Source organism: Pithys albifrons, chromosome 13, assembly GCF_047495875.1.
Source record: "Pithys albifrons albifrons isolate INPA30051 chromosome 13, PitAlb_v1, whole genome shotgun sequence".
Taxonomy (NCBI): Eukaryota; Metazoa; Chordata; class Aves; order Passeriformes; family Thamnophilidae; genus Pithys; species Pithys albifrons.
The window spans coordinates 7,184,747-7,209,525 of NC_092470.1; the positions used below are offsets into that span (position 1 = coordinate 7,184,747).

Consider the following 24,779-nt stretch of genomic DNA (forward strand, 5'->3'; position numbering starts at 1 on the left):
GGTTGAGTTTGGGGGCTGTATCCTCACTGTACCAGCTGCTGAATTCATCAAAGCTCCTGTAGCCTTACCACAGTGGCCACTCAATTAGTCAAAGCCCATCTTCTCCCACTCCCAGTAACCTCTGACATCTCTTTGGTCTTCAGTCTCTGCCTTGTGTGCTGGGCCTGGCTCTGAGTCCTGCCCTTGCTGGCCTGGCCTCACTGACACCTGGGGGCTCTTCTCCAACCTGCTCTTCAGGAGGGGAAGTCTCTTCTAGATGTCTCCTCTGTCCCATTGTCAGCAAATATTCCTGTGTTTGAGACTTCAACATCTTTGTCAGATGCCTGAAATCAGCCCCTGGCTCTGAGAGCCCTCCAGAGAGTGGGAATGACAGACTTGGAGCCAGAGAAATTCGTGTCTAAGCTTAGGGGACCCAACAGTGCTTTGCAGCTCACAGATCTGTGTGTTTTGAGTTACAGAGTTCAACTTTACCACACAGAGCATCCAAAATTCTTGAGAAATTCCACTTGAAATTTGAAACAGCTTAGGAGTTTTTCAGCTCCAGTGTTTCATTGCAAGGACTAAGAGCTATTTAGCAAACAAAAGAAGCAGTTATGAGTCTTTCTACTTTAGCTTTTGATTCCCGTGAGATACAGTGCTCTTTTCTGCAGAGATGTTACAATCTGCTTTTTTAGCTTAGCTGTCAAGCAACTATTCCAGTTCTTGGCAGTTGTCAGGAGTGCAAGGAGGTACAAAACATTTTTTGTTATGCCAGCTGGAGAACAGAGTGGGGTATTTACACATGTGCATTTCACTAATCGGGCCCTTCTGACTGAACTGATGTCTAGATTAGAAGATAATTCAATTGCATTTATCTCCCCATAGGATTTGTGCCAAATGTGCCGAGTTTCTGTGCTGGGGTAACTCATGTGCAGCTGAGCTGTGCCAGGAGGCTCAGCTCTCATGGGCAGAGCCATCAGCAGCCACTCCGTGCAACTCCTGAAACATAAGAACCAGATTCTGACTGAAACCATGTCCCTAAGCCAAGTGCTCTCAACTGCAGGTTCGGGGGAGCTGTGAGGCTAAAATATCACATGCTGTATTGGAAAGGTCTCCCTCCTGGAGACTGCTGAGTCCTCAGTGTTGTTTGTTATTTCTGAATAATTGGTTTACAGCTATTGCCAGTGGAGAGTGTTTCCCAATGTTACTGAGGTAGGATCAGAAATATGTTGCTGAGAATTCAGGTAATGCTTTTTCACTGGCCTTAGACTGAAATTCTGGTTATTCCCAATGAGAGGCAAAATTCTGAGACTGCCACTTAGAAACTGTAACCTTGGTTATGCCCTGCCTTCTTTACAGAAAGAAAATGAGGATGTGTAAGTATGAATGGAAAAAGGCTTTTTGAAGTTCTGTATAGAAAAAGAGCACACAATTATGAGTTAGATTATGCTGATGAATTCCTTTCCTTCTGAACCACAGGAGTTCCCTTTGAGGCGCTGCATTTCCTAAAACAGAATAGTAGGTGTGCAACTGCATATGCATTTATCATAGTTTATGTACAGCTACAAGGCATCACAATTCTTACTCCAGTTCTCTGGGGTTTAGTGCTGTCCTTTATCTTGACATTTCTCTCAGTCCACTTCTGCCTTTCATCTTCAGTATTTTCAGGATAGATGTGACCAATGGTAAAATTATATACAGTTGAAAACAGCTGAATATTTACAATGACTTTGGTGGGGTTGGGATTTTAGTCATTCATTGCTACCCCTTCAACTCAAGGGAAATTTCTGTGCAAGTTAAAAGAGAAGGAGCTTTTTATAGATTATTTTAATAGTACTTAATAAAATCTATTTGAGGTATATAATTATAGAGAATGTCTAGGTAAAAGTAAATGGAAAGCTCATCATTCTTATCATGTACTATCATTGTCTGGATTAACTGTGAAGGTCCCTTTAGTTTAGCTCAGATGCAGACTAATGGAAGCTGCTCATTTTTAGTTTTTGTTGGAATGATTCTTGCCCTCACCAAACATTGTGCTGCCCTCTGACAGCTTGTCTTTTACTTCCCTCCAGTGCAGGGGCTTTAAGAGACACTCCTAAATGCAATAGCTGAGTTTGGGAGTGGTGTCATTTCTCACAGGACTTTTTTGCTCACTGCAGTCCAAACACTTTGATACAAATTGGGAATTTAAATACTCATGGTAAAGAACTGAGTTGTTGCATCTTTAGTTGTGGTTACTGAGATTCTGAGGCAGTGCAACATTTGCATATGTAGTTAACAACATATATATAAGTATTAGCATTAATGCCTCCACACTTTCCTGGCTTTAATAAAGCCTGTCATGCTAAAGAGGACTAAGGTTTTATTTTTTAGCTGGAAACCTCAAGAACATAACATTATCATAATGCTGAACTCCATTTCTGTGGTTTCCTCTTGTTCTTTCACTTGCTTTCTCAAATTAATGTTACTATGTCCTACAGTAAATGCTTTTAGTAACTAGTTGTGTGGTCTTCAGGGTATTCTCTAGTTCTCTGCTCTTTATGTCAACATTTGGGAATATTGCCTTGGAGTAACTTACTCCCCATGGAAAGCCTGGAAATCATGTGAGTGTTACTAATTTTGTACTTATGAATAATAATCTTAAAAGTCATCAATGACTCAAAAGCACCTGCTTGAAAAATGAAAAAAGTTTTTTATTAGAGCATATTTAAAGAAGGGAAACAATAATGGGAGAAAACTGAAAATGAAAGCCAAGATGCATAAGGAGTGCTTATGCCTTGCAGTGGAGGAATTGCCAGAATGCTGAAATTCTGCTTTAATTAACCTTTTTCCTTGCATCATCAAACGTGCTTCGTGAGCTGCAGGCTGAGTGCACATCTGGGTTTCCAGTGCCAGTCCAGCAGCTGGGTAATGGGATGCCCAGCATTGCTGGGTGAGTAATAGCACTGTCTCTATATGGGCTTGCCAAAGGTGTGTCATTAGATTTTTCAGTGTTACACTCTGCTTCCCACAGGGATTCTGGATGATGTGTGGGAGAGCAGTGGGGACACTGGAGCACAATAAATATCCTATAATCCCATTTTGCAAATGTCATGTCATAGATCTGTGTGTGCTCTGTAGGACCTTGTGTGTGCCAGTCCCTAAAATTTGGATTCTTATGCAGAAGGTTCTGATTGGCTTACAAAAAGGACTGGAAATACCACAGGATACAATTTACTCCTGATTTCAGGCTGGATCTTAAAAACACATGACAAGTCATATTATGCTTTTGTCTTATGTTGGCTTCTGGTCCTTCCTGGCTTGAGGAACACTGGAGGCATAAATAAGGGGGATTTTTGTGCTAAAATTTGTATTAGGAAATATTCTTTGCATTAGGATTGTGTCCTATAACACTTCTCAGCAGAGGTTCCCACTCTTTAGTCTGTGTCCTTTTTGGCACAGTTAAAGTGACCAGTAATGGCTTTGAACTTCCAAAATAGTTGGAAGTTCAACAACATTTTGCCTCAGCTGTGCAAAGTTAGAAGATGCCCCAATTTTGTCACAGAAGGTCTGTACCTTTTCCCTGTCTTAGTTGTCAGTGAAGAGACTAAAATAGTGCAGGAGGTAAAGGTATCCAACCTGCAGAGACATTTCTTCAGATTTGGTTTGTACAATCTGATCCTAATTTAGGGCCCAGTCAGTGAACTGCTGACCACTTTGTAATATCCTCTGTTGGCTCTGGAATAAGGATCAGATTGTTAAAATCATTTGATTCTTGCTGATTATGAGATCTTAGCCCTACTCATATTTCTTGAATTAAGCTGAGAGTCCTGTGGGAGCTTTGCCATGACCTCAATAGGAGTTTGAATTCAAAAATTCAGAGGCAAATAGTAGATAACTCAGCTCACAAGAAGTGTGCCAAATTTCTTCCTAATATGCTGTAACTAAGGTGTATTCTAATAATCTAATAACTCCTTTTGGAAAGGAGTTATTTCAGAGAATCCATTTGAACTCATGCATATTTCACTATTTTTAAACTGTTTATTATTGCATTTCTGGGCATTTGGCTTTTTTCCTCCTTATGCTTCAAAGGTCCTTCAAGTAGCCCAGAAGCTGTTCTGCTGTGACTGTGGTCCATGTGCTCTTTCCATCCTGACCTAAAGGGTGTTGTGTATTCCATCCTGCAGGGCTGACAGGCTGAAGGCAAGCTGTGTCCTGAAGAACTGGATGAGTTTTTTGGGGGTTGTTGTGGGGGTTTTTCAGTGTCTGAAGTTGTCTTCAAGTCCTCTTGGAGAGAGGGGACTACAATCTGCATGCACTCAGAAGTGGCCAGTGGTTTCAGGAGCTGGTTTGTGGCACCTGGTCAAAAGGCTGTAATTTTGGCTGCTCAGAGTTAATGGCCAGCTCGATGCAGTCCATTGGTTGGACTTTTCTAATAGACCCCTCACTTCCAAGTTTCTCTGACTGTGAAGTTTGCACCAATGGGTATCTCTGTGGGTGAGGAGTGCAAGGTGCACCACCCTGCTCTGATTTTTATAATCCAGGGTGTGAATGTTTTAGATTTGTCTCTGAAAACCCCATTTAATTTATTTTTGTACAGGAAACATGAACAGTAGAAGTTGGGCGTTTCACATCTTTCATCATAGAACTTATTCAGAACTAATCTTACTCCTTTCTGTAGCTTATCTGGGCACTTTCTTTAACCATGCTGGTAAAGTGGTGTTGTTTCTATAGAAAGTTAATATGGCTGAGGTATTCTTGCATTTTAATAGAACTTAAATAGCAACAGAATTTAAAAAAACAAACCAAAACAAAACTACCTTATTAAAATGACATATAAAAATACACTCTAAATGTGATGTGTCAAGTGATAATTGTGCAAAAATAAGGTAGTTGCCTGTGAGATGCTTTGGATTAATTGGCAGCTCTCAAACAAATGCAGCTTGAGAGCCCCATCTATGTCACCCCTCGCCTGCTGTAGGGGCCTCTGTTGAGGATGTTTTTCACAGAAGTTTTTATGATGCCTTATCAGTCTGTGACTTGCACCTTGGGTGCATCTGCAACTGGTCCAGTTCCCTGGATTAAATCATCAGCAAGACATTCCAAACTGGCTTCACCATCACAAGCCTTCCCTTCCATTCCCACTGACCAACCATGCACCCTCATCCCAGGACAGAAGAACTGCCCCCTGCTTCTCTGGTTGGGTCAGGACCAAATGAGAGACACTGAATAGTTTTTGTATATGGGAAAGAACTTTGATTCTGTCTGTCTAAAGTTTTATTATGGTTTGTAAAGCAATTAAGTAGGACTTAGGACACTGTTCTCCCAGACAGAAAGGCCTTAGGACAGAAAAATACTCTGTTTGACTCTGGATTTTAGTGCTGTTGCCAGATTTGAGAGGTTTCATTTTATTATTGGTACTGTGTCTATTTGGGGTGAAAATACACTGCACAGAGTGAGGTACTGGCCCCACACATAAAATATTTGTCTTCAGATATGGTTAGAAAAATGGGAGTCATTCAGCAAGACATTTACAAAATATGTCAAACTGGTTATAAGGAAAGTTGCTCAGAGTTTGTGTCCTGAAATACTCCATATCACTAGTACAAAACATTATTGAAGGCCACTGTAAACAACTCTGTTTTAGTTAAAAAGCTGTTTCCAAGATGAAAGATAGATGAAATGAGTTCCAGCCTGCATGAGGAATTCCTCATGAGGAATTAATGGGAAAACTTTTCATAACCTTTAATGCATTGGCAAAAAATATTAGCACCATAAAAATTCTTCAGGGGGCAGAGTTGAGGTGGTAGCTGCAGAGTGATCAAGACATAAAAGAGGCACATTTTCCCTTTTTATGGAGAGGCCTCTTTCAGATCTGTCATATGTTGGATTTGAAATGAAAATTTAATGTGCTCTCAGTTTCTCAGACAGCCATCGTTCTACAGCTTCTTTATTAATAACAATTTAATCTCAGCCAGCTCTTGCTTTTGCTGAGCTCTTGATAATTCATTTATCTTATTTATTTGGCATCAATCTAAGAAAAAATACTCAGATAATAAGGAAATGTTCCACATTAATAAACCAATGTAAAAACAGTTTCCAATAAATTTTGCAGAAGTGTTTAATCCACAGACGTAAATAGCATATAAATGGCAAATAAATAATGTGACTGGGTTTCATATTTACCCTTTATGCAACAGTGTGTGAGCCATAATTTTTCCTCACAGCACTATAAGAGTAATGATGAGGCCGTTCTCATGGCTAATGTTGGATAAAATAGTTTTCAAGTGATGTTCCTGGTATAGAGACTGCTTTTGGTGTGTCAGTGCAGTCCAAAGAGTTGGAAGTTCTCCCCCCTGCCTCAGGCCCTCCCAGTTTGTGTGGGTGCAGCTCCACTCAAATCCACAGAGTATTTTGCATGGGAAAATTACAAATCTTAAATTTCACCCATCAAGGCTCTTCCAGTGCCAGGTGGTCCAGGACCAGTCCTTGTATTTCCTTGGAAGTAAAGCCTGTCAGTAGTATGGGCTTCTTTCTCATGGGTTCAGAACTGGTGGGAGGCAGCTGCTTTAATCCCTTACCTTCCTACATCTTACATTTTGTCCAGGAATATAACAAATAATCTTACAATGTAGGAAGAAGGGAATGCAATAATATAAAGTCTTTTAAATTAAATTAAATTGTCTTCTTTTATACTCATTCTATTCAATTTCTGCCTTGTTTCCCTTTAAGAGTAGATTTAATACTACTTAAATTTTTTTCTTGCAGAAACTGGGATACTAATAATAAAGACAAAACTAATTTATATTTTAACTCTACAGATTGCATGTGTTCTAATATCATTTATTAGGAAAAAGTTTGAAGAAGTAGATTGCTGAATCCTTCACCTCTGTAGAGCTGTGCCTGGTTTGGTGCAGCGATGATTAATAAAGCCCATGTGACTGCAATTTAAATGTTTGTTAGTTATTAGGTAATATATTAGTGTTGCATACCTCTGTTTCTGCATAGGGCAAGCCAGTGCAAGCTGAGTTGAAATCACAGTCAGAACTGGAGCTGGTTGGTGCTTGAAGCCTGATAAAGTCTCACCCCTTGTTTAAGGGACCATTGCTTTGCCATTCCTTCCAGGAGACAGAAGGATGGGCTGGTGCCTGAGCAATGCTGACAGAATTTATCAGAAAACACAATGGAGTTGTCTTCTAGGAAAGATTTCAGTAATACTAAGCAAGATAGAAATAGTTGGGTAGTCAGCAGCAACCCCTCACATAGGGGAAAAGACTTTGAATTTTACACCCTACCAATAGAAGGACCTGGCAGTGTCCCTGTCCCTTCACACAGACGGTTCTGTCCCGAGTCCTTCTCTGCTGGGTTGGCTTTGAGCCTGGACAGCAGTTCAGTCTTTAGCAGGATCCAAGGCAGAACTTGCTCTAGGGATGAAGATACTGGTCTGTGCAGTTCCCTGTGTTTGGTATTGACCATTTAATCCACACAGCTGGATTTGCCTGCGCCTTCCTCTGTCACTGGGGGATTTGCACAGGACAGGTTTCCTTCCAACAAGGAGGTAGTCAAAGAGGAATAGTACGGTGTCTGACATGGTTTCTGAAATGTGGCAACAGCATTGCCTATAAAATCATTTCCTTCTATGAAAGAACAATTACATTTGGAGGATAGTTCTCTATTGCTTTTTCTATCCTGTGCCTTTGCAGTGACATTTTGTGATGTTTTTTACCACACAGTCCCGCTGATGTTCACTGACAGGCCTGCAGCAAAAGCAGAAAAACTGCTTCTGTTGATTGATTAAGTTGATTCAGATGTCTGGAATACATACAAATATTTTAAGTTTCTTCTCTAATGTATATTTTTTTTTAATTAATAGCATAAATTTAATTTCCCATCATTTAGGCCGTGCGTGTAGACTTTTTAAGTTTTTCCCAGTAGCACAAATAGTTGTGTGCAATGTTGAGAGCATTTTAACTGAGTGTCACAGTCACTGGGACAGGGCAAAGAACAAACAGTCTCTGGAATAAATGAATCCTTGACCCTAAATGTTTGGAAGTTCAAAGCTTGTACCTGTGATTTGCATTTTAAAAAATAAATTACCAAGCAATATACAGCCAAAGGTATTGGCAGATTTTGTTGTCTGTATTTAAAAGCAGATTCTTTTGTAACAAAATTGAAAATCTGTGAGTAGAGACTTTAGAGAAGGGGTTGTGTCTTTCCTGTTATTTAAGCAATGTCTGATGTGGTTTCAGCCTCAAGATATTACTGTGTCTTTAAATAATATATAACTAATATTGCACACAGTTATTCACATGTATGTGACAGGAGTTTCTGACCTTAAGAACTTACTCAGATAGACAGATAAAGAAAGTAGGAACCAGAAGGAGCAGAGGCAAAGTCACCAAAGCAGTGACTTGCCCATGAGAACAAAGGGAATGCACTGCCCACCTGGATGTTACATCCATATTTTGTTCTTCTCTGGCAAATACCTGATTTGCAAGTCACTTTTTCTTATGCAAGGGATTCTACTGGCATTGTCAGAGAGCTCATCTTTCCAAACTGCAGACTGGGGGCTCTGCAGATGTTCTGGCAGGAAAACCCTGTTCGGAGAAGGAAATGGAGGCACAGGCCAAATGGCTCCATGAAGAGTAACTGGAATATTTAGCAACTCAGGAGTCTCCTGTGTCCCTAAATTGCTTTGTGCTTCTGCATTGTGTAATGTACTGATTTTCTGTATCTGGCTCTGTGTTTTACCCTGCCTAAATCAGAAAATAGTCAATTCAATGGGAAGAAGGTAGAGGAAAACCACTTCCTTGGAATCCCTATGTGTTCAGTGTGTGCTGCTGGCTGGGAGTCACATGACCACCTGTGAGAAATTGTTGAACAAGTTTTCCAAGATGTCTTTGATTCTTCTTTCTTTTCTTGCAGCATAAACATACAAAGTGTTCAGATAATGTTCTATAAGACTGGTTGGTGTTTGGGGTTCTTTTGCCCACAACTACTAATCCAACTGTCCTTTTCAACAGCTTCGTCCCCTGGCATTGACGAATCCCTGGCAGTGTTGTGTGCCCCTCTGGGGGTTTGGGTGGGCAGCAGTGTGTGAGGGGGACCCCTCTGACCGCCATGCTGTGTTTGTGTCCCCCCCAGCCCTGCGCAGCCGCTCGGGACGCTCCATCATCAACGGCAACTGGGCCATTGACCGGCCGGGCCGCTACGAGGGAGGCGGCACCATGTTCACCTACCGGCGCCCCAACGAGATCTCCAGCACTGCCGGCGAGTCCTTCCTGGCTGATGGCCCAACAAATGAGGTCCTTGATGTCTATGTGAGTCAGTATTTCCATTAATCTTCCTGATGGGAAACAAAAACTTGTTCAGTTCATTAACATACCACACTAAAATTACATTCAGTGCCACTACTTTGTTACTTTAGTTTTGAAACATTAGTTTTGATATTTTACATTTGTTTGCTGTTTTTTCTGTCTTGCTCCAGATGACAGATCTTAAATCAAGCCTTTTACCCTCAGATTTACTAATCCAGTATAACCAATTTTACTTGTTCAGTAAAATAGAGATAAAATATACAAATGTCTGGGGCTTTCTCATTTTTTTTTCTTTGTGAACTGAATTTTCTCTGGATACTGTCTTATTGAAGCAAAACTGTTCAGTTGAAGCAAATAGTTTAGTTTTACAGTGAAAAAGCCAGACAAGGCTTTGCACAGAGGGGTCCCATCTCAGGTTCCTTTAAAAGAAACAAGTCCAAAAACCCTACAGAAAGCAGGATTTCAAGGACAGATTTAATATGAAGCTCTGCTAGGAGACCATAGATAATAGCTATTTGAGAAAGCAAGAGAAAAGACAAATTCTGTCCAAGAGGGAGAAATCATACTGAAAAAGCTTTTTACATCAGATGGGACAGGTCTTTAGTTCATCATAAGTAAAAAATATAACTGGAATTGATTACAGCTTATTCAAAGATAAATTATGTGCTCTGAGATTATAAACTCCCACATAGTAAAATCAATTTATTGAAAAAAAAATTAGTTTAACTGAATATATGGTTGTTTCATCCAGCTATGGCTTTTTTGTCCTTGAGCGCAATATGGGGTGGAAAACGGAGTGTGCTGGGTCATTTAATAGAAAAATTAATAGTAACTGCCTCGATTACTAAGCCAGGAAAAGTGAAATGTTGGCAAAGTTATTCCCCATCTGCTGTATGGTGCCTTAATAAAGCAGTGTAATAATTATGCTAACATTAGAATCATTAAGGTTGGAAAATACCTCTTAAGACCATCTAGTTCAACTGATCCAAACTTCTTTTCCAATTGATTGCAATGTATGACTGGCCAAAGCCTGGAAAAGGAAGTGATTGGGCTCCAGGGTTCTGCAGTACAGACTCTGTGCTTTAAACATCCATGTCCTTGTGCACTGACAGGGTTTGGGAGTCAAGGCTTGGCTATAAGGTTGTATTGTCAGCTGATTGATGCCTAATATGTAATGACCCAGATAGAAAAGGGTCAGGAAATGGATTAAACATATTTCCAAAGTAATACCATAGAAAACCTGAAGTTTAAATTTATGGTAGTGTAATGTTTTAGTTTAGGCTTAGTCTCTGTGTTTTTTTCTTTTTGCTTTTGCTTGAAGCTGACATGATGGGCACAGCTTTGTCAGTCTGCTCTGTGCCTGCTGGTGGGGATTGCCACATCTAATTTGACTGGACTCTTATCTGAGATGTTTCTTGTTCATATGAGGAATACCACAATTCAATATAAGATGATAGTTTGATGTCTTTTTTAATATAGTGTGGGAAGATAAGGGTGGATAGTGCTAGATGAAAGAAAATCAATCATCAGTGTGACACAGCCTCTCCTACAGGTTTGAAATGTGCAGCCATGCAGATACAGATGACTTTCCTCAGACTTTGTCTTGCCTGAGTCATGTAATTCTCTTTTCGTTCATACTCCTGATGTTTTTGCTCTGTGTAGAAGAATGAAGAGATTTGCAGATGGGAACTCCAAATGGCTTTCTGTTCTGTTTTCCTGAGATCATGCTGTCTTTCTTCCACTCTGAAAACCTAAAGGAAAAAGCTCTCTGATTTACAGGAGGTTATAAATAGCAAGATAAAGAGATGCAAGCTCTGTCCAAGCGTGGAGGATACATTGCTACAAAGACTTAAGTCCACTAACTCAGAGCAAAACTATTCTATCATTGCAGGCATTTTCCTGCAGGGTTGCTGGGACAATAATTAGGGACTTCATCAGTTAAGCTCTTTATAACATGTGCCTGTCAGTTGTTTTGAGAAATGTGATGGAAAAACTATTGGAAAGTTGTTTCTGGAACCATCTGAACATCAGGGTCCTGGTTCTGGAAGGGGGAGGATACTCTTCTGCTGAAGTCAGCTCACAGTTTTTGGTTTTCTCAGGACCAAACACAAAGAGGGTGTATTTTTTGGATAACAAAGAGCCGTTGGAAGAACCAACCCTTACAAAACATACAACAGGCAGTGCATTATTAGACAGTGCAGAAAAGTGAATGATCTCTGAGGGACAGAGTTTAGAGGAACAGCTATTATATTTGGCAAGGAAAAAGTGATTTTGACACAAGAAAAAACAAAGGTTTGAAACCCTAGTTGGTATTAATTGATGTGACGAATTTAGTGAAGCCTTGAAGCGTTAATTATACTCTGCTGGGTCATTAGGCCATTAGCATAGCATGAGTTTTTTCTTTTAGCTCCATGGGTTGTCAAAACCAAAGAGCTCTGATGTTTGCTTGGGGTTTTTTTGTTTGTTTGTTTGTTTTAAATAAGGTACTTTGAGTTTAGTCTGAGGCTTCTACCAGGTTACTCCCCGCAAAGAGTTCAGGACTAAAGCCTAAGTCAGTAGGAGCAGTATTGAAGCTCCCAAAGCAAAAGTAGTGAAGTTTGCGGCTTGTGACAGGCCGGCATTTCCAGCGTGTGGATGCTCAGGCTCGCAGCAGCAACGTGACAGAAGCCAGATGGGGATGGAGTGTGCTACTAACAGTTTAAAAAGCTGTCAGAAAGTCAAAGCTGGCTCAGGTCTCATTCTGCCTGTCTGCTTATACAAGTGGCAGTGACTCTCAGAGGCTGCCTTGTGTCAGCACTCTGGAAACACTCGGCTTCACTTGTGCATTTAAAGCAGAGAACCTTCTGGCTCCTGCCTGTGTTTCCTAAAGGACACTTGGATAGAGTTGTGGCCTGCTATAGAGCAGTGGCAGTCTGGCTGCACTGAGAGGACACCCTCATTCAGCTGGAAGTGAACATGGAAGGATGCAGGGGGCTGCACTCCTCAGCTGCTGTGACAGCCCTGGAGTGTGTTCCCTGCACCTTTGTTGGGCAGGGCTCATGGTGAGGGCAGTGCTGTGTTAGTGGTTTTTGCTGGGAGGCTGCTGGGGCTCCATGGAGTGGGAAGGAGCAGTGGGATCTGGGAGATGTACATGCAGAATAACACGCGTGTGCTGTCCCATGTGCTCTGTTCCAGGTGCCCCAGGTGAACCTTTAAAAAGGCAGAAGGCTAAATGTGTCCACTGGGGGCTGTAGTATTTATTTTTCTCTGCTTTGTTTCTTCCTTGCTTTAGTTTCCTCAGGCATCTGTCAAACTCCTGCTCCGTGAGGATGTTTTGTTGACCTTAGGACTGTCTGCTCTGCTGCTGAGGCCTGGTGGGAGCCTCTGCTGCTCATGCTGCTGAGGCAGGGCCATGGCTGGGGCAGCCACAGCCCACCTTGGCCCCCAGCATGGCACTTTCATGTTTTTCAGAGAAGGTTCAGGCAAATAGTTTCTCTGCCATCATAAGCTGGCTCAGTTTGCAAACACAGTAACTTGTATATTTTCCTGTGCAAGCAGTCATTTGTATTTTCTTCTTTACAAACACACAGGGACTTGTGTTTTCTTCTTTTTGTATTTTTTGGAGGCAGTGATTAACCATTGCTTCTATCCTGACCAATGCTAAATAATGTTATGTAGCTGAGCCATTCTTTAAGAACTAGTAACATCACAAATGGAAGAACTCAATGTATTGGCTGTTTTTCTTTTTAGATGATACATCAGCAGCCCAACCCAGGTATACATTATGAGTATATCATTCCAGGAGACAATGTCATTAGTCCTCAGCTGCTTGCTCACAGGAGGCCAGGTAAAATGCCACCATTTACTATTGTTAAACACGTTTTGTTACCCAGTAGACTAATGGAGAAATTTGTACCATTAAATTCAGTGTAAATGCTGACTTTGATGTGGGAGAGGCCCAGGATTTCACCCTACATTTGAATGAGAAGTCAGCACAGATTTAGTAACTTCACTGAATTAATAATGGCAGGGATTATTTATACTCTAGATGGGAATCTGGTCACAGATTTGTGCTTCTAGTAACAGTTCTGTTTTTAAAATGTTAGCCGTGGGTTTGCATGTGCTGGAGTGTTGTAACCTTGTCTCAGAAATTAAATGGGACATGATTTTTCTTTTCAGAGTTTGAGATAATTTAAAACAACCCTTCACAGTTTCTCTTTCTTCTCCCAACTGGAGAGAATCAAACAGGACAGAGTTTCCTTCCCAAGCCAGAATGTGGGCAGCCCGTGCTCCTGACTGAGCTGTGGATGTGTGCTGAGTGTTCTCTTACAAAGTCCTGAAGGACAGTAGAGAGTTTGCAAGTGAATTTGGTCCTCGTTTGAATGTTCGTGACTTGCCTTGACGAGCTTCCCGTGCGTTTGCAGCCTGTTTGTAACGAGGAGCAGCTGGGCTGGGACATGGGGAGGCACAGGAAGCAGAGCAGGGTACAAACCCAAAAAGCTTTGGGAAATTTTGACACACTGAGTGCATGAACTCTACAGTGTGTTTGGAGAATCTTCGGTTTTTAGTTTTTAATGTATTTGCTGGCTGAGTCTGGTTATCTTAGTTTAAAACAACACAGTCTCTGCAGGTCACTATTAGGGGGTCTCTATATAGGAGATTAAAGGTACTCCCAAATATAATGATGGTCCAGTTCTGATTATTGGTGGATCAAAGCATGGACTGATACTTGCATGTGAGGCTCATTGTGTTACTTCTCTGTTATTGTCCGTCATCAGGGGAGCCATTGAATGGTCAGTTGGGAATGCCAGAAAGTGTAAGTCGTGAGGATGAGGATTTGCACAGAGAGACAGACATTCTCACTGGGCAGGCAGCTGGAACTTTTCCAGTTATTCAGCCAGGAAGATTTCCTTCTCATCAGCCAGAAAACCAGGTGCCTGCTATGCAACCACCAAGACAAAACCGAGAACACAACTGGAAACAGGTTGGGAAAACCGAGTGCACTACAACGTGTGGGAAAGGTGAGTGCTTGGTACACCATGCCCAGGAAACAGAGGGCTTGTGGGAGAGGAGAAACATGGAGGGGGAAAGCACTGGAACTGTTGAGCAACTCTTACGTGCACAAAGCATTGCTGGACCTGGTGTTTTCCGTTACCTTGCAAGCCAAAGTCATGTCAGTACTATTACGTGTGCTTCTATTTAAATCAGTAGAAACAACAGAACTAAAAATACAAAATACAGAGCATGTGAGTTGTAAGGAAAGATATGAGATTTGCCTCTGAAAGGAAATATTTCTGCATTTATGGCAAGCAGCTCTCTCCCATACCCTCAATACACAGCTGTTTTCTTGAGCATTCTTTGGCATTCTTTACCTCTCCAGCTTTGTCAGATGCACCCACAGTGCTTCGTGTGTCCTTGTCAGCAGTTTTCTGATCTTTACAGAAGGTTTCACAGGGATTTCATCAGCTGTGTCTCTGCCACACTGGATGTTGCTGGAACAGCAATGATGTGACTTCAAAGATCAGAGGATTTAATAGGGAAGAAGTGGGAAAGAAGAGGGACAAAAATAAGTCTCTTTTCCCGTTATTTGGAGAATGTGTGCATGTTCTGGTCAAGTGAAATTCAAAAGAAACTGGGACTTGAGAGCAGGATCCTGGCACTGTTGAGACTGTGTGAGAATTTCTTGTGGCCCTGGTGTGAGCAGCCTGTGTGCATCTCTGATGCCCCTGAGGCATTTCAAGCCAAACTGGGTTATAGAGAGTGACAAAGAAGGGAGTGGGAAAATCAGGAAAAAATCTTTTACTATGTAAGACATCATTCAACATGGGACACTTTCTTCTTTTTTCTACATGTTTTCCATTTTCTGCTACTTTATTTCATTATGCAGAAATTTAGATGATAAATGATCTTTATATACTTTTTTAAATGGTCCACCAAAGCTAAATTACATTAAGAAAGTTGGAAGAAGAAAGAAAGATAGATTATTTTTGTACTACCTAAGGAAAAAGGGAGGATAAATTAACAGTTTTGATGGAAAGCTGTGAGATTTCAAAGCACTTCAGTTAAACTTGGGCTTGGGAAAAAAAATTACCTTTTTTTTATAAAGTGAAAATGCTTTCCACAGGAACTGCCACCAAGTCTTGTCTCAGATTTCCATTTAAGATGAGTGAGCAAAGAAATCTGCTACAATTTTGGACAGTGTGGAAAGTGCTCCCATATCCTGTCAGAGAAGGGGAGTAGCACATCGTCCCTCTCTGGTGAGCTGGCAATTCCTGCAGTCCTGGAGCCACAGGAACTCTATCCCAATTTTGCCTGAAGGATCTTACAGGAGGAGAACCTCACTCTGTCTTCTCTGAGCAAAGCCTGTGCCTTAAAATAGGCTCAAAACCAACCAAAAAAACCAATCAAAAAAGTTGGAAATGATTTAGGGTGTGTAATTTGTTACCAATCATGGCAGTGAGTTTGTTGTTTTTTTAAACAAGAATTAAAAAGGAGGTTGAAGGGTGCAAACTGCTGATTTTTCCTTAGATTTCAGAAAATACTGTGGCTTTTGGGAAGTACTATTGTAAGGTTGCTGGTGAGATACAAAGCCCTGCTTTTCAATAGAAATAAATTCTTGAACACATATAACCTCTGTGAGAATTGCAGTTTAAGTTTTCCATTCTGAAATTGAAGTGCCAGCCAACATGAACCACCACTACAGCCACCTTTGTGGGCTTGCTTAAACCACCTGAATTTTGGGGTTTATCTCATCCTATTGCTGATTGCAAACACTGAAAATCAGACATTCATGACTCTGTCTTCCTGTTGGACACTACATTTCCTGGAATTCTGACCTAAATTTGCCAATAGCAAGATCAGTCATTATAGTTTTACTTTAAAAATACTGCCTTATGTAAAGGGGTCACACATCATCTCTGCATTTCAAAGGCAAAATGGCAAATGTGGAATCTGCAAAGGAAAGCACTGCAGGAGAAGGAGGAAAGCATTTCAAGAAGTTTGTGGGAAGAAGTGTAAACTGTGTGTCTGCTTGCCTGGTTGAATAGCAGTCCACTTGTCCTTATTTCATTCTGTGGAAGAAATTTAAGTCTAACCTAAGCAAAATAGTTACTTTTCAGAAAAGTTCAAAGATAATTTTCCTGTTTGTGGTTTCTTCTTCTGCCTAATTCTGAGTTTCTGCACTAATAAGGCTCCAGTACCAATAAATAATTTGTCATTCAGAGTTATTTTATGTAGAATAGCCTAAAACAACTAAAATCACCCAATTTTGAATTCAGTGGGTCTGGTTTCAAGTGGCTAAACTGGCAGTTGTTGGATGCCCCTGGTCCACTTCTCCTTGGCTGAGTTAATGTACTTTAACTTTTCACATACCAAATACAAGCTGACATGTTACAATAGTAGAGTTCTGACCTTCTGCTCTGACATTGAAAGTGATTTAAAGACTAAGCATTAAATATGGAGAGTAGTCATTTCTGGTGATGTTTAACCTGTAAGCTTTGCCTGCTGAATCTTTTCACAATAAGGATGAAGTGGGTAATGTTCTCATGTATTAACTCACCACATAACTCTGGAGTAAGGAGGCTCAGCCTCTTTCCAGAAGCACAGCAGAATGCCTGTTAATTTTTCCCCCTGCCAAGCCTGTGTTGTGGCCACTTGGTTGCATGTTTTTTGAATTGCCTAAATGCTTAATGTTTGTACTCCCTGCACCAGAAAGATCTCATGCAAAGCCAGGAACGTGTTTTCTCAGGTTTTTCTACCCTGCCGTGCCATACTTGCTGTATATTAAATACTTCCCCTAATGTTACAAACAGTACAGCATTCAGCTCTTATGTATGGAGATTTGGGATAAAGTCTGTGTTTCCTGTTGTCAGGTTATGCTTTTCCTTTCTACATCAGTGTTAGATGCTACTGTTATGACTGCAGAGTCTTTTGCAATTCTTCACCTCCTTTTCTTCTTCATTTCAGGATCACAGTACCCAATTTTCCACTGTGTCAACAGAGTGACTCATGAGGAGGTCCCTGAGGGTTACTGTGACAGCAGTACCAAACCTCTTCCAGAAGAGGAGGCCTGCAACCTCTTCCCATGTCCAGCTTTGTAAGATACTACAGTTCAAGTCAAGTGAAATAAGGCCATGCCATTGAGGTTTTGCATGTGAAAGAGGCTATTCTGAGCAGGAAACTCAGTGCTGTGCACGGAGGTCATAAAGTGTAGGGGTTTTCTTTCCTTAGTTTTTGTTGGCCTTCTTCCCCTTCAAAGGGAGAGTAGTGTTCAGAGTAGACAAATGGGGAGTTGGCAACAAGTGGTAGCAGTTTCTCAGAAGGTGTGTGATTGTTCACACAGGCACAGTCTGTGTGGTCTCTGTGGGTACCTTTTTTTCAAGTGAGAGGCTTTGCACATGCCTGTCAAAGAAGAGGCTCTGTAGGTTTCATCACTTCACATGAGATCCATGTGCTGTAGTGCCACCTTTTCATTTCATGCTGTCATATTTAAGGATGAGACAGTGCTCACAGCAGCTCCCTTGTAACTACCCCCTCTCTTTCCTGGAATTGCGTAGTCCTTCAGCTCCCAGACTGGATTCCGAATGGGTAGTCCTTGTTTCCAGCATACTAATACAGCCAGCTCAGCTCTGACTTCCTGCTGAAATGACACTTGCATCAGGAGACTGTGCATTGCAGTTGGTCAAGCAACATGTTTTAAATACACAAAAATTAAAAATAGAAGTGTAAAAAAACAACCAAAAGGACAATTCATCCAGGGTGTCTACAAGAAGAGAAAAGGGTTAAACCCAATTGCCATAATAGCAACTTTGGTTTAGGTCAATTTTCCATCTCTCTGGTGGTTACATTCAGTTTTCTGAGCAGCAAGTGGCCATTCCTTCTCCCACAGAGATTTCTAATGGTGTAAGTGCTGTTACAGTGTCAGAGATGTCTGACAAGCAATTTCCCAGTGTGTATTAGATACTCAGGAGCTTCTGAAGCCATTTACTTAGAGGTGTCTTCTCTTCACCAGAAACATTTTCCTCACATTTTCTGTTCTAGCAACTCCTGTTTATTCAGGATAATATTATGAATATAAACAAAGAAATGTATATATTTGAAATATACAGAGATTCTGCTTGTTCTCCACAAGGGTTCTGAAATGAAATGTGTGAACAGTTCAGATACTTCCTTTATTTCTCTCTGTCTTCCTTCTGGAAATGAAAACTGAAAGGGGAAAATTACATATTTGTATTAAGGTCACTAAATAAATAGAATGAAATCTTGGAATGAGAAGAATATATCTAGGGATTTTTTTCATCTCTAAAATGAATTGTATTTATTCATTGCTAATCATTTGCTATTTCAGTTTTACTGATCAATGAATGCCTGGATACATTACATGGTTTTTTAGAGCCTTTACTGCAGAAAACCTTTATGCAGCACACCTTAAAGTTCTGGGAAGTGTAATTAGAGCAATAATATATATTATAGGCAGAATCTTAAAAAAAACAAACAGCTATTAGAGGCTTAAGTAATGTTTGTAATATGTCTTGAGACCATAAATTGGGCCATCTGTATCCACGCTTATTGTTATCAACCACTACAGTGGATGGTGTATACAGGTATATAATGTTGTCTCACAAGGGATTGTTGTGCACGCAGAGGCTCAAGAGTGTTATTTTATAGGGTTCTGTACCAGCAGCAGAATCATGTAGTTCAAGTTCTGTTAAATTCCAATGTCAGAGAATTCTTTGCTGAGAAAATGTGTCCTCTCTTTTCTTCCCTTCAGCTGGGACATCGGGGAGTGGTCTGAGTGCAGCAAAACCTGCGGGCTGGGGATGCAGCACCGGCAGATCCTGTGCCGGCAGATCTACGCCAACCGCACCCTGACGGTGCAGCAGTACCGGTGCCACCACCTGGAGAAACCAGAGACCACCAGCACCTGCCAGCTGAAGATCTGCAGTGAGTGGCAGATCAGGACAGAGTGGACCTCAGTAAGTATGATTGATTAATTCAGGGTGTAAAACCTCAGAAAAGAATAATTTTCTTCCAGGTATCACTAATCCACCCTGAGTTTTGGTTTTGTTCAAAATGGGCAGGTGGAATGTTAAAAGCCTTGGAAATAAACAAATGTTAGTTCAATAACCCCATCTTCACTATGATCATTAAAGTTTCCTAGCCAGAAAGAAGCTGAAAAGGAGCAACTGAATAGCACAAAACACCCAGATGTGTGTGTGCAGAAGTCCAGCTTTGTGAGCAGCCCTTGCACAGGGTGCTGATGCTGCCTCCCTTCCCTTGCAGTGCTCGGTGCCCTGTGGGGTGGGGCAGAGAACTCGGGATGTGAAGTGTGTCAGCAACCTCGGGGACGTGGTGGATGACGAGGAGTGTAACATGAAGCTGAGGCCCAACGACATCGAGAACTGTGACATGGGCCCCTGTGCCAAGAGCTGGTTTCTCACAGAATGGAGTGACAGGGTAAGGCTTCTCAGCAGCTTTGTGCTGCCAAATCTTCTAAAACTTAGACTTAGGTGCATCAGAATTATAAAATATACAACTGTACAGCTATAAAAGGAGTAACCTTATTTTTCCATGTTTATCCTTGATCTGCTGAACAGGCAAAGCAAACAAAAACATAATGATCCCAAGGGCATCTTGAGCATGTGTTGAGATGCAAGAATGCACAGAAAGGGCAAGCATGTGGGTATATGTCCAAACATCTGGGTTTAGAATTGTCTCTAGTCTGAATTTCCCAAAATATTAAGTGTGCTGAGATTTATTATTCTGCCTTGCTTAGCCCTGAGTCTCAAGATTCAGATTCTTAAAAGTTTCCTTGCTGTTTTTTAAGGGATGCACATTTGAGGCCTGATGTCTGGGTTTCAGTTCAAGCCATAAAACAATTATCTTATAGCTGTGAAAAGAGGGGAACAACTTCATAAACTCAGGCAGGCTTGATTCAGGCTCTTGTACTTTGTGACCATAGAGGGGAGTTTATTCCAATGAGTCAGATTCCCTGCATGAAAGCAAGAAAACCAGTGGTGATTTACCTTGTTGCCTGGTTGGGCTCAGAGTTGTTGCTCAGTGGTGATATTTATATGCTTTCATTAAAAGACTTACAAACAGGGGCTAAGAAAAGCCTGGCATTTTGGTCCCTCTTGTGGATGTTTCCCCATCAATTCCATCTGTAGACAAGCTGGGCCTTCAGTCTGTAAAGTCCTGGTTGCAACTCCCTTTTCTTTGACAAACAAATTATGTAATTTGTCATGGAAGCTGTAAGATTACATTCATAACTTGGTGATTTCATTGTTTAGATCATTTTGTGGTAGTGCCTCTGAAGGCTGGGGGTGTGGGTCTCACAGGCTAAGCAGTAGTTTGGACACTCAGAACATTTCCCACATGGTGTAGAGTCAGAGGTGGAACAGGAACTTCACAGCTAGGACAGGTACCTGGTGTGTCTGCCACATAATTAGCATGATCAGACTCTTGTCTAAAGGCCTACAAAATTTTCAGCCCTCAGACAACTCAAACAGTTTTTATAAAGAATACAAAAATACAAACTAATGAATCTTTGCTGCTGTCACTTTTTTCCCAGTGTACACTTTGGCATAGTATGGACAGAAAGTTGCCAGGTGAAGTATAGGTATAGTGGTGCAAAGGGCACAGATTTTGCTATAGAGGAAAATGGCATGGCCTTTTTGTTAAGAGTGATATTTTACAAGTAAGAGAGAAAAATACATTCTACCCTCGGAGACATCTTTCTTGAACAAGCTGGCTCAGCTGCTGTCAGCTAGTGCAGTTCCACCACAGTCATTCCAGTGAAGATTCCAGCACCATTTTCTTCATTATTCTACGCTCATATTTTGCCCTCTGCAGAATTAAAAGCAGCTTTTGACCTGAAGGTTGTAACTATAGAATGTTATTATGCTTATTTATATGTGTTAAATGAGACATAGAAGCAAAGCAGGTAATGTGGAAAATGTTGGAGTTTTTTCTTACCACAAGCATTTTAGGGCCAGAGAGTAAAGAATGGATTTTGTTACCTACTCAGTTTATATAAGTGTACAGATTAATTTCTTCCAAATGCTTGCTACTGTAGTTGGCATTATTCACCATCACTTCTGCCAGCAGTGGGTTTGGATTCACAAAGAGGATGTAAGGAACAGCTTATTTCAGGAAAAAAGTAGATTTGAGCTGGAATATGCAGGATCTTCTAAGATTCACACATACCTCCTAACAGGGATGTTCAGAGATGCCCCTTGGCACAGATTCCAGTGGAAGTCAGTGAAATAAAGGAGCAGTCAAGAGCTTTGCAAGGTCAGGCCTTTGGCCATTGGCTTTCTTACTGTGCCTGGAAAGGGCTGGTTTTTAGGATCAGAAGTCCCTCTGTCTTTGTAGGGGAGTGTGTTTCTATGGGAAGAAAAAAGGAGAATTCTGTCATGCAATGGAAATGGGCATTCCCAGGTGTATGGACTTTGCATGGGTAATTTCCCCAAACAAGTCTTTAAGAGGAACTTCAAGCCAAGCCACACTCCAGCAATAAGCAGAGATCAGCGATGGGCAGCCACAAATGGGTCAGATAAGCAGCCAAAAGTTCAAATGCTTTAAAAAAGCTTGTTCAAACCTCTTGAGTCTGCAAAACTGTGGTGGAAATCTCACAAGAACAGACCTTCTTTGTGAGATTTATTACATGCCTACTTCAAGTCCCAGCTGGAAATACCACAGAACAGTCTTTCCCATTGTATTTTGACATTTCAGCCGTGGCTAGAAATAAGAGGTAAAAGAACTTATCATAACTTTTGAGAATGTTGGAGCTTTGAAATGGTTGAGTTCAAACTTGCTTACAGCCATGAGAGGAGGCCTGGTCTGTACTTTGCTGAACCCACTTTGCAAACACTCCATGTGTAGTGCTGCACATGCAGCAAGCAGAGACTTCCAGAAGGCTGTCAGAGATCAGGTAGACACGTCCTTTCTCTTTCAGCAAGGGATATATCAAACTTCCATGCCTGGATTTATGTGATGCATGGGGCATTACAATGTAGCCTTGGCTAATTAGTGAAGCATCAAGAAAAAAAAACACAGTAACAAAAAAATTACAGTTGTCTTTGCTGCCAGTAGATGCTGAATTTCAGGATTTGATAACTGTGGTACATATTTGTGCAGAATTTGACAAGGGTATTCTTTAACACTGTTTTAAGGAAAGAACAGGATCTAATTTAGGGATGCTGGAAAGATTTTGGCTTTTCTTATTTGCAAAGTTTTAATTGCTGAAAAAAATCATGCTATTTACCTTTATTTTCATTAATAGTTTCTGTGGTTCTGAATTGGAAGATTATATCATTAAACTTCCCAAAATGTTACTTTGGTCAATATAACATGCATGCACTTAAAACCCTGCAGAGCACATACAAATTTGTGTGTAGGAGTTGTGTTTCCTTCCCAGGGTGGGCTAGATGTGGCTTTACTCTGCAAATAACACTTGGCTGCCTTCTTGCCATGTTCTCCACTCTTGTTTTTCCACAACGTATTTATGTATTTTATGGTCCACCTGTTTCCTGCCATGGCATTGATCTTCTTGGATTCAGTTTCTGCACTCACTGATTCTTTATAAATGTAATTAAAACCTCCTCTATGTTCCTGAAACCATACAATTCTTGGTCTGCGTTATTTTGATGAGCAGATAGCAGAGTTCATTGTATGTATGTTACACTTTACCTGCAAAGCTCATGACATGTGGCCACCATGTGCACACTGGTGGAGGGAAAGCACTTCAGCCTTAGGAAACAAAACTTTCTTTTCTGGAAAGTGTGTACTCTGTTATTTGCTTGTGAAATGGATCTGAACACCATGTATTGATATGCCCCAGGCTCAGTCTTGAGAGAAACAGAAAATTTTCCCCATTTCAGTGGGAAAGATTGCAGGTTAAAAGGCTGTAGTAGCCAAGTGAGACTGATCTTACTTTATCTGTGCCTGTCTTTGTGTTTATTGCTCTACCTTGAGTATAAATAAGAGAATTAACTGAAGTTTCATGGCCTTGACTTCCACATGATCTTTAACCTCTTCTGCCTTCAGAGAGTCTGGGCAAACTTTTGTGATATTTTTACGTGCATTTGTAGAAAGATGGTTTCCTGTCTCCTAATTCTCTGAAGATGTCACACTGCATTAAAACAGCCCAGCTCCACCAACCAGCACCCATTAATCAGGAAATCTGGTGAACCCTACTGAACTTAGCAGCAAAATGGGATTGATGGGAGCAGATGAGATTCTTGCAAACATTTCACATGAGTGAATCTTTGACAGCTCTAATTGCTGGAAAGTTTACTTCTCCTGTGGGTCAGAAGTGGGAAACTGCATTCTCCTGATTTACAGCAATAGGAGACTCATCAGTGTTTCCTTCCAGCCAACTGGAGCATTCCCCTCTTGCAGTTTTGTTTATTTCTCATTGCCATCTCCTCTGTTCATTTGTTTCTCATTTTATGTTTACAGCCTACTTAGAAAAGAAGCCAAAATACAAACAAATCCTTAGATGTTAATGAGATTCTGCGGCCAAAATAAAATCTTGGGAAGAAAGAAAAAATGCTGCACATCAGGGAACATAATCAGAACAAACCAAACACATGCTCTGGATTTCACTCTTCATTAAAAGGAGTAACAGCAATGCTTCTGTAATAATCTGCTATAAGAGAACTGTAGTAAAAGAACTTCATAAAAATCAGTACTTTATTCCTCACAATTCTAAAGCATTGCCTAACAGGTTTGAGTCAGTTTGCTGAACAGTCACATGTGGAACCACCACTAAATATTGCAGCTTACACACTTGTTTCATTGTTTTTTTGTTTAAATTTGGATAGTTCACTTAAAATCTCCTGAATCCTGAAAAAAAAAAGAAAAAAAAAAAGGAAAAAAGTCACCAGGGAGCTTATGCAAGAGTTCATTATTTTTTATTATCACTCTTTATTTGTTTTCAGTATAAATTTAAACAAGATAAAATACCCCTTTTCATTGATTTCATGTGGGATTCATGTGGAAATAGAAGGCTTGCATTCTGTATGTGTGTGTACCTCTTGTGCAGTGAAGCACAAGAGCCAGGAGAGCTTTGGGGAAGGTGCCGAGACCAGCAGAGGTTTGGTTTTTATCCTCTAGAGCTGCTCTCAGAGTGCCACAGTCCAGCCATTCCAGGGGCAGATCAGCACAGAAGGCCTTCCCAGCTGAGCCCACGGTGCCCCAGGGACCAGGCTATCAGACACCATCACAGGGGTGAGCCAAGGGCAGAGCAAAGCTGGGAGGTCACTGCAGTGACAGTAACCAGGGTCAGACACAGCCCAGGGGTGCTGGGGCAGGTCTGTGGGAATGGGTCGAGCTGGGAAGGGAGTCCAGGGGTGAGGGATCCCCTGCAGTCCAGGCTGTGGCTGGAACAGGCACATCTCTGAGGAGGCTCAGACAGAACTGATGGACTGGGCTGAGGTGAAGAGGAGCCCCTGGCCATGGGCAGGGTGTGGTGGGGACCCTAGGGGGCTGCTCAGGCTGTGCTGATGCTCTCAAGCCTGAGAC

General features: G+C 41.2%; 1 protein-coding gene across 4 annotated transcripts in view; it reads left to right on the top strand.

Moving 5' to 3' along the window:
* THSD4 (thrombospondin type 1 domain containing 4) overlaps positions 1-24,779 on the top strand; it is a 249,614-nt gene that overhangs the window by 209,908 nt on the left and 14,927 nt on the right. For all 4 annotated transcript variants that reach the window (XM_071568247.1, XM_071568248.1, XM_071568249.1 and 1 more), the window contains 6 exons: positions 9,103-9,278; positions 13,005-13,101; positions 14,033-14,275; positions 17,220-17,349; positions 19,024-19,228; positions 19,536-19,709. In XM_071568247.1, the coding sequence (XP_071424348.1) occupies positions 9,103-9,278; positions 13,005-13,101; positions 14,033-14,275; positions 17,220-17,349; positions 19,024-19,228; positions 19,536-19,709 (1,025 nt within the window). The remainder of the gene's footprint in view (positions 1-9,102; positions 9,279-13,004; positions 13,102-14,032; positions 14,276-17,219; positions 17,350-19,023; positions 19,229-19,535; positions 19,710-24,779) is intronic.